This window comes from Peromyscus eremicus, chromosome 4, assembly GCF_949786415.1.
Source record: "Peromyscus eremicus chromosome 4, PerEre_H2_v1, whole genome shotgun sequence".
In the NCBI taxonomy this organism is placed as follows: Eukaryota; Metazoa; Chordata; class Mammalia; order Rodentia; family Cricetidae; genus Peromyscus; species Peromyscus eremicus.
In genome coordinates, this window is record NC_081419.1 from 43,881,340 (window position 1) to 43,896,372 (window position 15,033).

The following is a 15,033-nucleotide window of genomic DNA, read 5'->3' on the forward strand; positions in this document are numbered from 1 at the left end:
CTCCAAGTACTATTATTTTTGCACACTCAGTCTAGGGTCGGACATTTAGGAAGACATTAATACACACAGGGAAATATCAAGTGAAAGAGAACGAGTCCATTAGAGGAAGGACTTAGTGGCCAAGGTGCCATGTGTGTTTCCTGCTCACAGCACAGACTCTTCATTTTGACTACTTTATGGTGGTTACTGTGTGTTTTCAGACTGAAAAAATTACCCCAACTATTTGAAGTCTAAGATACATGGTGCCCAAACGCATGTTCAGACTAATATCTGTCTTCACCAAGATCTCACTGCTGTCCTCTTGTTTTTACAGAGCCCTTTCAAAAGTATGAAAGCAAACTTCCACCTGGAGCACAGAAATGGGTTCAGTTCAAAGTGCTACCCATTGATCTGAACAGAATGACTTGAAAATGGCAGTACTATCACACACACAAAAAAAGCCCCTGGAGGCTTCTTTTGGTGGCACAGTTTACATATAAGGGCTGAATCATCAGTAACAAAAAAAAGTTGTGGTCTTATTTTAATGACATAAAAAACAGAAATTAAAAATATGCATGCTCTCTTAAGTCCATGATTATATTGAACTGTAAGCATTTCTAGTATGTTTAAGATCGGTATTGTGATACATCTTATCGGGCATGCAATTATTGTTTTTTAAATTCTAAAAGACTAAAGTGGAAAGCCCATCGGCAGAATTGACTATGACGTTGGGACTGCCCGTCTCGCCTGACCATGCTGTGATGTGTCACACGCTTCAGCAGAGAGCAGCTGGGCCAGCCTCACACTTCCTTGCCACGGCAGGGGAAGGAATGGAGCTGTGGAGCATGCAGGCCAGTCAAAATTCGTTTAGGAAGTGACTGAATGAGCACAACTTGCTTTGGTAACCTGGGTAAAAGTGGTGGCTTGAGCCTCTGGATGCTTAAAAAACACCAGAGCGGCGTTCTTGTCGGCTCCAGCTTGGTCTCACGCCTGTGAGAAGCAAGAATGGTCAGAAGTGAAGGTCACAATTGGATATTGCTAGACTGAATTTGGAATTCAGCTAAGAATATGATCATTAAGAGCATTTATTCTAAATCTTTCCTTTGGGAAGATAAGCCAGTAATCTTTTAAGCACTAAATTAGATCATGATTATGAGAACATTAAAACCATAAAAAACCCCAAGACTGTACATCAGAGATTGCCACACTATTTGCAGAATTAAGAGTTTCCTTAAGATAAAAAAAATAAGTATTTTGAAATCTATGCCTTCATTTTTTCATGCAAAGCCTTGGATTTGTTTCTATTCCAGCCTGTTTACCAAAGTGGCATGTACATACACACGTAATGAACACATTTTTGAAGTACACATTCGGTAATAAATAAAAGACTAGAGTTCACACCTATATCTTTGAACCTTTTCAGAGATCACTTGTCTCTGGCTGCAGTTCCCAGTCATATTTTATCACAGAAATGAGTGGAAATACTTGAGTAGCAAGGGTTTTCAAACCATCTAAGGGGACTGGTTTACTGCCTGATGTAAAAGAAGGAAATGCATGCAATTGTGAAATAATTTTATTTTTTAAGGATAAATGTAATAAAACTCTGTTGTGTTCAGCCTAATGATTGCTTAGTCTGTGAGCGAAGCCAAAGGATATTACATGCTCTCCAAAGTATAACTAAATGTTTTACTTCTGGTGTGGTCAAGAAACTAGCAAAAACCAGTCAAAATATCCTCTCTCTCTCTCTCTCTCTCTCTCTCTCTCTCTCTCTCTCTCTCTCTCTCTCTCTCTCTCTCTCTGTGTGTGTGTGTGTGTGTGTGTGTGTGTGTGTGTGTGTGTGTGTTCAGGGTGTGGGTGGGTGTGTGCATGTGTGATGTAGATCAAAGATATACTTAGGTGAAATTTATCTAAATGTTCTTCAATGTTAGAATATACCAATTTTTGTTTTATTTTTAAAGTTCTATCTCATGTGTTGTGTGTTAGCATATATGAGAATTTTTTTATTGCTTTTGGGTAAGTTTTGGGGGTACTAATTTAAATGTTTCATCCACATAAAATTTATTGTTAAATGAATATAAAATTTATTGTTTGTTGAACAGAACTTAAGTTCAAGTAACACATATAATAACATTTTTACTTATTCTTTGAGAATTTAGAACAATGAATTTTGAGCCTACTCCTTCTCCTCCCTCAATTCCTCCCAGATCCTCCCTCACCTCCCTACCCACCCATCTTCACAACAGTAGATTTTCTTTAATTTGTAGTCTGTATGTGAGTGTTTCTCCTGCATTTATGGATGGGTACCATGTATACACAGTGCCTCTGTAGTATTGAAGATTGTCAGATCCCCTGGAACTGGAGTTACAGACAGGCGTTGCCTATCACATGAGTGCTGGGAAACAAACCAAGGTCCTTGCAAGAGCAGCGGGTGCTCTTAATCTCTAAGCCATCTCATCTTCCCCAAAGTGCAAGCAGTATTTAATATCACTTTGAAGGGTCATTTCAAAATTTAACCAAGCACAAAAACATATATGTAAGCTTATGTTTACTTTGATGATTTCCCACTAACATTTATAGATTTAAAAAATTTCATTAACTTCTGTAATTAGATTTCATGCATTCAAAATTAGGTTGAAAGAGTATAGAATTATAAAAATTATCCAGTAATAAATTCTTGTTTAGGAAAACAAATGTTTTCCAGGAATTGATGATGAGGAATTATGTCTTAATATTTCAAGTTTATGATGTTTAAGCCATTAAAAAAGAAATGTCTGTGTATCTTATGGAGGTTTTGAAATATATTGAAACCAGCTTTTTAGCAGAAGCAAATGGAGATATTTATTCTTCATAACCCTACTCTCATCAGTCTATGCTATTAATGCAAAAGAAGCTGTCTTTTCTTGACCTTAGGCTAGTCAGGCAATTGTATTCTTAGTTTTATTCTATTTTGGGCTTATAATTATTTCTTTGGCCTCTCCTATTTTCAGGGAATCAAATAATAATTTAAAGTCTTTCCTTATCTGATCAATCTACTTTTCGCTCTGACCTCTCACCCTGACCAACAATGTTACCTTCAACCCAGCTATCCCTTGTTGTCCACAGGGGATCAGTTCCAGAACTCTACAAAAATACCAACCAATGGGATATACACATCCTGCATTTAAACTGACCTAGCATTTGAAAACATGCATATAACCTACACATTGTACTCTCATATCTAGATTATCTGTAGTACAAAATACAATATAAATAATGATTACACTGTATTCTCCCAGGGAAGAATGGCAAAATAGTACATATCTATTTAGTAGCCACATTTTTCTTTGATGTTTTGATCAGATGTTGACTGAACGCCAGTATGCAGACTCCATGAGTGTGAAGTACAAAACTGAAATCTCTAATTGAACTCTTTCCACACAAACCTGCTAACCTTTCTCAAAAGACCATTTCAGACTGTGTAATTGCCACTTTTCAGATTCCTCAGATTCCTTAGGTCTGTCAAATTGCCAGTTACCCTCGGTTCCCTATTATTTTAGCCTAGAATTTCATCATCTCACTGCGATAACAATGTGTAAGATAATCTCCATTGTCTCTCAGTCTGACCTGCTTTACACTTTAATATCAAACGTTCCTGAGATAACCCTTTCTAATTGCTTCTGTGTTTCATAATACTCCTTCCTGACCACGCAGCCAATTCCAACCTCTGACTTCCTTTGAAGCGCTGCATCTGAAGCTTCCAGACACACCAACACACTCCTTCCACTGTCCCCCACTCTCTACCCACCTTGGTAGTGGGAGCTCATTATCAGTCCTGGCTCTTCCTTTGTAGAGTATTATCTTTTACTTTTTATGATGTGACCCAAATAGGAGGCCTATTTCAATCTTCTCTCATTTAACAGCCTTTCCCAATCTTAAATATCTAAGAATTTATCACAGTCCAGTAAGATCAAACTTCAAAATAGAGTTTTAATGACTTTGTGAGTTTGTTGGGAACTGTGTGATAGAGCTTGTCTTTGACCAAATTGGACAAAGTGGTCAATGAATACCTGCTAGATATTTGTTGTTTTTTCTTAAATCAATCTTTGCCATGTAAGGGAGAATAAAGCTAGAATTGATTCTTAGTTTACTAGGATGAGCAATGTAAATTAGATGTGCTACACATACTCTGAATGCAACTCTGAAAATGAACATTGCTACCTCATTTTGTTTATATTTCTAAGTTTTTAAGAAATGTTTTAAAATAGGAAAAGAATGGGGACACTAAGAGTTGGAATGCTATAAACTTCCTATAAGGATTTCAGACCAAATTATCTTGGTATCCTTGGTTTTCAACAGTTCCAAGAGAATTCACACAATCAGACATCATTGGTCTGATTCCTGGGGTGTGGTTATTATGCCCTCAAGCTAAAGCATATCTTTTATAACTCCATCTGTGCTGACTAACTTCCAGCTGTTGAGTCCAAAGGCCGTAAGTAAACAACAGCAAAACATTTTAATTGAACGAATACCACTAATTAAGCTATTGCCATTAGAGTTCAAACCATAGAGCATAAGAAAAAATTTGTTTTTCATTCTAGTAACTGCTAACACGAGAGCAAATCTTCCCTCTGTAGTTCCACTAGAACCTCAACTGTGAATCCTCAGGACTATCAAGTGAACACAGAGCATGTCATAGGTTTGCTCATCTTTAACAGGGGAAAACCATTGGTACTGTTCGTACCTTCCTTGTAAATAAAGTACTCTCATAGGTAATGTACTCCATTGTGGTGAATGAAATAATCAGAGGTGAGTAAAGAACACATAAAATTTTCACAATGATGGCACAACCACCATTAAAATACAGTCCATTGATTTTTCTAAAAAGAATAACTAATGAAGGGCAAAATATGTTAAGTAGTATCTTTTTTTAGGGTTACATTTTAAATCAGGCTTTCAAGCCATCAAGAAAATGAACATTTTAAATGCTCAAATGGTGATTATTTTCCTGTGGAAAGCTATAACTAAACACATTTACCAATTTCTCATGATGTTCCAACATTACCATAGAATATTCCATTGTTTTTGCATGTGGTGTTGGGTGCTACAGGAACTCAGGCTTGTTAAGCATTCTACACACCCAGCCCATTAATACCTTTTGATGAAGCACCTAAAACAATTTAGAGAAACCATACTGCATGGATCACACACACACACACACACACACACACACACAAAATGCAGCCCGAACCGAAAAGTACACTTACCTCTTTGCTTTCTTCTAGTTCTGACTCACTGCTGAACTCTTCAGTATTTAAATTCTCAAAGTCAGACTCTCCCACAGCTATTGGCACAGTCACAGTGAGACTGGGGTTGTTTATGAATGACATGTAGTCATTTTCATCGATTACATATTTTTCAACACTGCTTCCAGTACCTACACCACTGGTGGTTCCATTACCATCTTTAAGATAGTTAAGCTCTTTGCTTATTTCAATGCCCGTGTTATTGGACATGCAGCTGTCGATTTTGTTGCCTTCATGGATTTCTATAACTTTTGGCTTTCTAAAGAAGGCTTTTCGGAAGCACTCCCGGATCTTATTTTTCACATAATCGATTCCCTTTTGCATCCTTCCCACTGCGATCTGGAGGTTGTTCATTTCGTTATCATCGTCAGTAGCAGCAAGGTTGTCTGAGCTAAAGGAACTCAGCAGTAAGGCCAGAAAGAGGTTCAGAACCTAAACGAAAAAAGAGGAAAAGTTCCATGTTAATACTGAATCACGCCGAAGAATGGCAAGTGGACAGGGAGCTCAGATCTTTGCTACGGTGTGGTTAGCAAATTCCTTTGAATGCTTTGTGCACATCAGGCTCTGCATTAAAGTCACACACCATTTGAAGGGCATGATAGATTTTACCTGTGGTAACTGACAGGAGAATGGTAGCTTGGACAACCTTCTCCACTGAGAATAGCAGGAAAAAGCAAAGATTTAAATCACATCTACCCAGCCTGGCCAGTGAAAAGACAAAAATCCCACTTACAGCAGCTCTTGTCACAAGAAAAAAAAATATTTTTCATTTTTGATTATTTCCTTTTATCAGTTTGTCTATGGAATGTCTAGTTTCATGTGTTCATATAATATGTTTATTTAATAATCTGCTGATTTGTACAAAAACAATATGTAGCAGAAACAGATTTCTTTGGTTCAGTGGCTGCAAACTGTAATAGCTGACATAGCAATTTACATAAGGGCTAACCTATTTCTCATCAAGTATACTTTAAAAGTTAGGTGTCCAAATAGCGTAGACGGTGGAGAAAACCCTAAAATAGTCTAAGGGTTGGCCAGACTCATATAATGGAAATCCCTTCTCTCCTCCATTTTGCAGAGTCTGTGTGACTCACGGCCGAGGATACCTGGTGATCTGTGGTTAATCCAGGGATAACACAGGATATCTGATATAAAAGGAGATTTATGTGCAGGGATATTTTTAGTTTAAAATGTAATTACTGGGTTCCTTCATATGGCAGGAGGATGATGCAAAGCAGGATCCCTGGGTTGTTTTCTATCTATACATCATACAGCTAGTCTTGGTAAGAAAACACATTTTTTGACAAGAAAAAAAGTAAAGGTAGTTTGTTGAGAATCTAGGGCTCTCTAATTTATTATTAACAACCCTCAACCATGCATGAAATGCACCTCCCGTCTTCATACCCTCCACAGCCCATCAGTTTTATTCTACTGTCACAGACAGAGGCTCCAGCCCCAGAGAACTTTAAGATGGTCCTTCAACGATGGCTTGTAGGGGGATTGGACTCTCAGCTGCTGGCAGTCAAATTAGAGATACATTTTACTGCTTAAGTCACATATTATCTACAGCCCAAACTCATTCTTATTCATGAACATCTGCAGTACATACGTACCACGAGGTTCCCAATCACCATGACCAACATGAACACAATAAGGCACATGGTCTGGCCAGCGACCTCCATGCAGTCCCACATGGTCTCTATCCACTCTCCACACAGCACACGGAACACGATCAGGAAGGAGTGGAAGAAGTCATGCATGTGCCAGCGTGGCAGCGTGCAATCCTCGTTGATTTTGCAGACGCACTCCTTGTAGCTCTTTCCAAACAGCTGCATGCCGACCACGGCAAAAATGAAGACAATGATGGCCAACACCAAGGTCAGGTTGCCCAGTGCGCCCACCGAGTTACCGATGATCTTAATGAGCATATTCAGTGTGGGCCAGGATTTTGCCAACTTGAAGACTCGCAGCTGTAATCAAATAAAATGAAATTTAGTATATGTGGAAGCCAGGCTATTATTTTATGAGTCGATCATAACACAAATCAAAACCAAAAGTAATAATAATATTAGAATTATAAATCAAGTCATATCATTTAAGAGCATTTTTTCTTTATAATTTTCATTTCAGATTTATTGAAAGATAAATACCTATGAAAAATATTACTACTTTAATTGCAGACACTGTTAATGCATCAACTGTCACCTCAGATTCTACTCTAGAAATTGAAAAGGATGTGAAAGTATGAATTTCATTTTCTTTATTTTAAAATAGATGTGAAATAAACTCATATAACTTTTAAAAGCTTTCTTCAATTTGAAATGTATATATGTATATATATATATATACATATATATATTTACTAAATTTCTAACAAAAACTTTAAAAAAACTTTAGTAAATATATTTGCTATAATTCAAAATGATTTATGATATCATTGTTTAAAATACCAAACACACCAAACATTCTTGTATGTTTTGAATTTGTTTTGTTTGTCTTGGTTTTGGAGATAGTCTCATGTAGCCTAGGCTGGCCTCAAACTCAGGGTATAATTGAGGGTAACTCTGAACTAGTCCTTCCGCCTCCACCTCCTAAGTGCTGGGGTTCGAGACAGCACCACTGTTCCTGGCTTTCCACTTGCTTTAGAGTGGTTCCTCCAATAAGAGTGGGCCTGATTAGAAACCCGGTATTAACTGGAGCTTAACATTTTATTTGTCTTTCTTTCCTTCTTTTCCCTTTTTCTTTCTTCACCTTACAGATATGAAGTGAAATCCATTTCAGAATATAAAACCAATTTAGAAAGAACATATGTATTTGTAATATATATGTTTCCTACATACTGAGTTGTGGAGTATTTCAATTGCTTTTATTATTCTTAGAAAATAAATTGCACTTATCTTCAAAGGTCATGGTCGTACATTTTCTGAGGATATCGACTTAGTGTAATTAAAAATGCAATTTTCAAACTACGTTCATTATATAAGCATACATTTAAAACTAAATGCTATGCTAGTGAGAGATGGGACATGAAGAGCAGGGAGGTACCAGTCTGAAGGAACGAAGCACAGAGAGCCCCTCCACATTTGCCAGGCCAAGCTCCATTAAACTCAGGCTAACAATAATGCCATCAAAAATATTCCAGCCCTCTTGGAAATAGTAATAGGGATCCATGGCAATGATTTTTAGGACCATTTCGGCTGTGAAGATCCCAGTGAACACCTGGAGGGAAACAGAGCAGCACTTCATCAGTGCTGAGCATGCATGCTGCAAGAAACCACAAAGAGCATTCAACTGTAACAAATACAAAAAACATCTGACTTTTATATTAAACAAGTCAATACTGGCTTAGCATTTCCCCACATGCTAGCATGGTGCTAAATACATTTATCATATTTAATAAATCAGCTGGATTTTTAGGGAAAACAAACTTTAAGACCTTTCACTGTGCACACTTCAATCTCCTTCCGGATAATAGCTGTGGCATTATTGTCATTATGACCCATTTTGCTTCTACAAAGCAGCACATTTACTTTTTATAATGTTACAAAAAAAGGTTGCAAACTGCATTATTGGAAATAAATCCACAGATTATTGGAAGTTACTAAAAATTACTTAAAACTGATAAACACATACATTTTACTTCTCAATTTTGTAGTTTTCTTGAAGGGGTAGCATTTTGTTTCTGCATTTTATAAACACTCTTGAAACTAAAGAGTGTCTGCCACAAATGTTTTGTAATAATGGTCTCTGGCTGTCTGCCTCAGAATTAAAGTTAATGGATTAATAGATTTAATTGGGACAAGCAGGAGAATATCCTCAGTCTTACACATCAATAATTAAGAGTAATATAGTGAGTGGCTAGAAGGAATGTGTATTTGATGATAGAAACAAATAAAACAGAACACATTAAACATTGATTTCAAACTTGAAGCCACAGGAAATAAGAACATAAGTGCGTGAAGGACTATGAAATTATTCTTGCCCAAATCTTTTAAAATAGTTATCCTAATTCTGTATAGGTAAAAGCTCTGTTTTATCCTGGTAAAGTCAAATTTACCTTTATCTTGGAGAATCTCTGTCAAAATAAATTTACTAGAATCATTTAGTATCTTAAACTATCATACCTTTTAAAAAGAATCCAGACCCACCAACTCTTATAAAAGCATAAAGATAGCTAATATCTCATTTTTTAAATTGTACAAATATTTTAATAGGAAATATCAATTCCAAAAACATACCTTAACTGCTGCTAGTCATGTGTTCACTTATATAGAAGTAAAATGTATTGTAAGCAATGTGGAATGTATTTTGAAAAATGATGTTTTCATTTTATACAATAGCTCACCATGGGATTTCTTTTTTCAAATAATGCTCCCTGGTGAATTTAAAATCAGTTCTAACTCATGAAAATTTGATTTGTGTAAAACTTTCAAAAGCAGATATTATTTAAAATAGGCCCCCTGATGATAGAAATGCATTAAAACAAGCTAGAAACTCTTTAGCTAAATGATCCTCAATATCTCTTCTTACAGAAAATCAAAATGAATCCTTTCAGATCTGCTGAGATGACTAGCTTTCCTGCAGCTAGCAAATGGATATCCCAAAGTCAAATGTTCACCCAAAATGCAATGCCACCATGAAGGTTCTCCTTAAGAATATTTGAATGAACATTTTCATTTCAAAATTACGGGCATCTCCCCTCAGTTTTTTCCAGTGTACGGTCCCAATGCACTGCTAATGCTGTTGTATTTTTCCTGTAGTTTTAGTCAGGTAAGTTTGTAAGGAAGAGATTCTATAACACAATATAATGTGTAGACTCTCTCTGGTTTCTAAAATCCCTATACTAGCTTGAATTTTAAAGCAACTGGGGAAAGAAAAAAACGACCCCCTGTGAAAATATGGAGTACCAGAGAGAGACTCAATGGAGGTTTTTAGTTCTTCCAGATACTCAAATTGAATCAATCAAATCACCAGGGAAGTGATGTAATGTTCATGTACTGTAGAAATAGACTGCAAAAAAAGAAGATTCCTAGGTCAAAGTCAAAATAGAAGGTCCTATAACCCTTTTCTGTTCTTTTGTTCTTAATTCAGCCTACATTTTTATGGGTTCATATATAAGTCACTACATAATTATTTGAGCAACAATACACTAGTAAGTTGAAATTGTCATTTATTTTAATGAGTGAGTTTTAATAAACTCCCAACAAAACATAACCATCTGTCATCTATGATGTCTAATTTAGGGCAAATGACCTCTTGTATTAAGGCCCAGACTTGAAGCTCTTGTGCTTTTCTTCTTGAGTTGCCTATTACCCAAGTTGTGTCATCCTATGCTCACATATGCAACAGCTTCAACATTGGAGGCCCAGAAAATGTCCAGTTCCCTCTATATTCTGGAACGTTTTCCCAAATGTTCCTCACTTGTTCAGTTTCCCCAACTTCCCAATATCCTGGGAAAAACATAAGGCTAGGAGCAGAAATACTTTCCATCAATACTTCAATGACAGGTTCAAGAGGTTAATGGCATCCATGTGGGAGGAAGGAAGCCGTTCATTGAGTCCATGCTAGATTCTAGGCACGATGCTAGATTCTTTCACATTACCTCATTTGACCTGCTCAACAGCCTCTGAGATGGGTATCATTACACCCATTTCAATAATAAAAAACAAGGCTCAGAGCATTTGTACTTTTCCAGAGACTGTATTATTCACCTCTATTGACAACTATAGTCAGGTCATGCTGTCTGTTGATTCTAAAGCGCGTGCGATTTTTACCAAAGCTTCCCTCCTGAGGCAGCTTCTTTAGGAGTGGGAACAACCAGTCATTTTTTTTTTTTTATTGAGGAACTCCAACGTAGACACAGCGGATGACACAAAACAAAATGGGATCCAGGGTTTGCCACTGAAAACTCACAACAGATGGGAAAAACCACAGCTTAGAGTGTACGAAAGTCTATTAGGGATTAAGGCAAAGTTGCTTAATGTGGGCTGAATGCCATGTTAGAAGAGAGGGAGGAGGGAGTGGAACTTGGAAGAATATGAACTGAGAAGTGAGAACGCTCTAGATGCAGATGAAGAAAACAATGGGCAGAGAAATATTTAAATACGTAGGCCACTGTGCGGCATGTGTGCATGTGGCATATTGTAACAAGGCTTTTCTGATGTGGCTGAGGGTGATTATACAGGAAACAACAGACATTAGTACTAGAAATATTTTAAAGTTTTTAAGAGTAAGAGATAAATAACCTGAAAGTAAAAATAAGGGATTTTCATATCAAGTAGATATGGTAAATCAAGGAGAAGTTACATCCTAGTGCCTCTGCCTCTGGGGCTGGAAGGGACTGTTAAAGATAGCGCAAGACTTAAGAGGGGCTGAAAGCACTTCCAACAACCCTTGGCAAAGGTGGCCATTCAGCTGTGCCCACACAGTGCTTAAAGCAATCCTTGACCAATGATCTATGACAGCTGGGCACACAGAACAGAATAAAATTCATACTGCAGAATGTATCATCCCTCAAGTTGCTGGGATGTAAAAACATTGACTGAAAAACATCATAAATGATGTAAGGAGTTCAACAACCAGTAATAGGGATCACAGAGAGTGTCGGGGAGTGATTGACATTATCAAGAAGATAATCAGGAAAAAAAGCATCATCACCTCATTGTAGGTGTCAAAGTGGAAGAAAGAGGTGGATATTCTCCTGAACCAAATGGTACAGAGAGGATGAGGTGATGTATTAATATGCATATTTATGCCATTGTCTTCCAAGCATTCCTTTCCCTCTTTCTGGTAGGACTAATTTCTCCATCTGTATGACTAATCAGGACTGTCATGTTTTCAAATGGCCACACCTAGTCCTTCCCAGGCTGAATATAGCAGAAGTGACTGTCTATGAAATACGTCCAACATAGTTGTGTCATGAAAACTTTGAACTGGAATAAAATGAAATGTATCTTTTTATTGATTAAATGATGTGAAGTGTAATACCTGTGAGCTGCTCTAGAGCTGAGAGATGCAGAAAATGTTTGAACTGTATCCAAGACCAGTTCCTGCATCTAAGCTTCACCATCACCCTTCACAAGATTTGGTCCTTCATCTTTTCTATTTGAGGAGGTAACTCCCTCCCCATCCTTTACATGCACTTGAGATGGTAAAGGAAGGTGTTAATTAATTGTATATGTAAACTCAAGTCTCAAACTGAAACTCCAGGGAAGTGATAGCAGGGGTGAAGTAGAATTAGACCGGAGGGAAAAAGACTAATATTTTGTGGATTAGGTATTTCACTTACAATGAGTTAGCCTTTTCACTGATGAGACTCATGTGGTTCAAGGGTTCACTTCTACAACACTTCCCAATTATCAACAATCTTAGGACTTCTCCTTTTCATACCCCTCCTTCTTCCCTTCTCCCCATCTCTCGCTTTCTTTTTTTTTGAGTCAGGATCTTACTATGTAGACCATGCTGATGCAGGATTTTCAGTGTTTGCTACCATGTGTACTTCTGATCCTCATATTTTGAAGGTGCAACACTCACTGAGGACTTTGTATCCCTACAGATGAGGGGTTTCTAATGCAAAACTGATAGGAATAATAAGTTGTCTGCCTTAACGCAAGAAAGATTGTTTCATAGAGTACATTCGATGGTCACAATTGGAGATCTTTGCAATTTAAAGCCCTGATTAGCGCCCTTGATTGGAAAGAGTCATGTGATCAGCTTCAGGCCTTCGCAAGCCAAGCACATCCACTTCCATTTTTGACTCCTTGAAAGAGATCTATATGCTCTGGTTATAAAGTACTTCCCAGAACCTACAGAAAGGAGTCACTTGTTCCACACAGCTTTGGGGAGACATGTCTGGACATTAGGCAGTAAGGATTCATTGGAGGAAGAAGAAGTTACTCATTACCATTCTCTTCCTCTCTTTTCTATAATATAGTTGCTAATTAGTACTAAATTAGATGCATTCAATTATAAGAGCAAATGTATGTCTCAATGCAAACTGTTAAAAAAAAAACTCATGTAGCACAGAGGTTACAGAAGGCAAAATTCTCATTCATGTCCATGTTTTATAGTTTCGTGGGGAAATGTATATTTGCACACAGAAACAAAGGCAGATTCAACTCAACTGAATGAAAAGGATGACTAAAACATAAATGCATTTTAATTCAATTCTGTGTTAGAGTAGAAGCTTTGTTGTGATATTGCAAAGTGCACTGCAGGTGGACCATGATGGAGTAGTCAGTGACCCAGAGGGAAGCAAAACACATGAATTCAGGTTCTCTGATGGAACATAGAACTGCTACTTCTAGTTTTCTTTCCTGAAATGGGCTTGGGGCATCCCGAACTGCACATGGTTTGCTATAGTATATTCCTCTAAGATGTGTTCAAGATCATGATTTGTGGGTCCTCCAAAAGGCATTGAAAACAGTACTGAACAATATCATCTAGATACAGATGCCAAGTATTGGATCTTAATGAACGAGATTGCAAACCATTTCCCTTTAGATGGATGCAAAAGATGTCCAGGGAAAACTATCATCTTTAAATAACCCAAGTCTCTTTCAGTGCAGTTTTCCAAATTTTGACCACTACTGAATGTTCCGTAGAGGAAGTTAACCAAAATCAAATAGGTAAAAATACGTTAAGTCTTTGAACGGTTTTAGCTCATGGCCTTCTGTGGGAAGCAAAGGGAGCCCTGAGTGTATGAGGTCCTGATCGAATGCGTGTTGTTGACATGAGCAACCCTAGCCTTAGACCCATGGGGAAAAATGACAAATCCTTCTTCCTGGAAATGAGGCTCAAAAGAATGACAAAGCCTTCATCTGGTCCATGCGTGGATGTTGATAGTGTGTGCAGAAAACATCTACTAAATCTGCTTCCTTGATTCAGCTATATATAATAACCCTGCCTCCTTGTTTATCTGTATGTAATAACTCTGCCTCCTTGTTTATCTGTATGCAATAACTCTGCCTCCTTGTTTATCTGTATGTTAATAACCCTGCCTCCTTGTTTATCTGTATGTAATAACCCTGCCTCCTTGTCCCAATCCCAGCCAATCTGTGTCTGTGTGTCTGTTTCTCTTTTCTTTATTCACTCACTGCCTCAGTCAGGCCCATCCTGGGAGCCTTGCAAGGCTGCAGCAGCCTTCACAGAAACACAAAGTAGCCAGGTATTTGTCTACTGATGATTAAATATCAAAATATTTATCAGTACTTTATAATTGGCAATGAACTCTATACTGAGTTACTTGTGGGGCACAGGCCTAAAGATGATGTTAGAGATATGTTACAGGTTGCCAGAATGATTTTGAATACTATGAATCATCTTGAAATAGATGAGTCAATGTTGTCACAACCAAATTCTAGACATATTCTAGGAAGAACAAGTTAACTAAGGTCAGTTTTAAAGGCTTAAAAAACAGGGAAGGTTATTTGTTTGAAACTATATCTAAGTACAATCTTCCCTGTGATTAGTTACCTTCACATAATGAAAGTCCTACATGCATTTTACCAACCATACTTTTCTATTGGACAATTACCACTGAAGCTATTTATTATTAAGTGATTCACTTCTAAACAATTGGGCCTTTTAAAAATAGAAATGGATTCTTTGGCCATCCTTTCAATGTATATGGTTTCTGTAAAGACCTTGTAAGTTCACACCTTGTGGATCTCGTGTTTCCTCTGGCCCCTCATTTCCCATGTACAAGCCTCTAAAGTTGGAGGCGTTTACCACTCTAGGACACCATGCTTATTGTCCTACATATTCAGCCTCA

At 37.4% G+C, this 15,033-nt stretch overlaps 1 protein-coding gene across 17 annotated transcripts in view; it reads right to left on the reverse strand.

The window, feature by feature from the left end:
• Scn3a (sodium voltage-gated channel alpha subunit 3) overlaps window positions 1–15,033 on the reverse strand; it is an 80,941-nt gene that overhangs the window by 35,672 nt on the left and 30,236 nt on the right. For all 17 annotated transcript variants that reach the window (XM_059260573.1, XM_059260572.1, XM_059260566.1 and 14 more), the window contains 3 exons: window positions 8,307–8,480; window positions 6,875–7,231; window positions 5,223–5,693 (listed from right to left, as the gene is read on the reverse strand). In XM_059260573.1, the coding sequence (XP_059116556.1) occupies window positions 5,223–5,693; window positions 6,875–7,231; window positions 8,307–8,480 (1,002 nt within the window). The remainder of the gene's footprint in view (window positions 1–5,222; window positions 5,694–6,874; window positions 7,232–8,306; window positions 8,481–15,033) is intronic.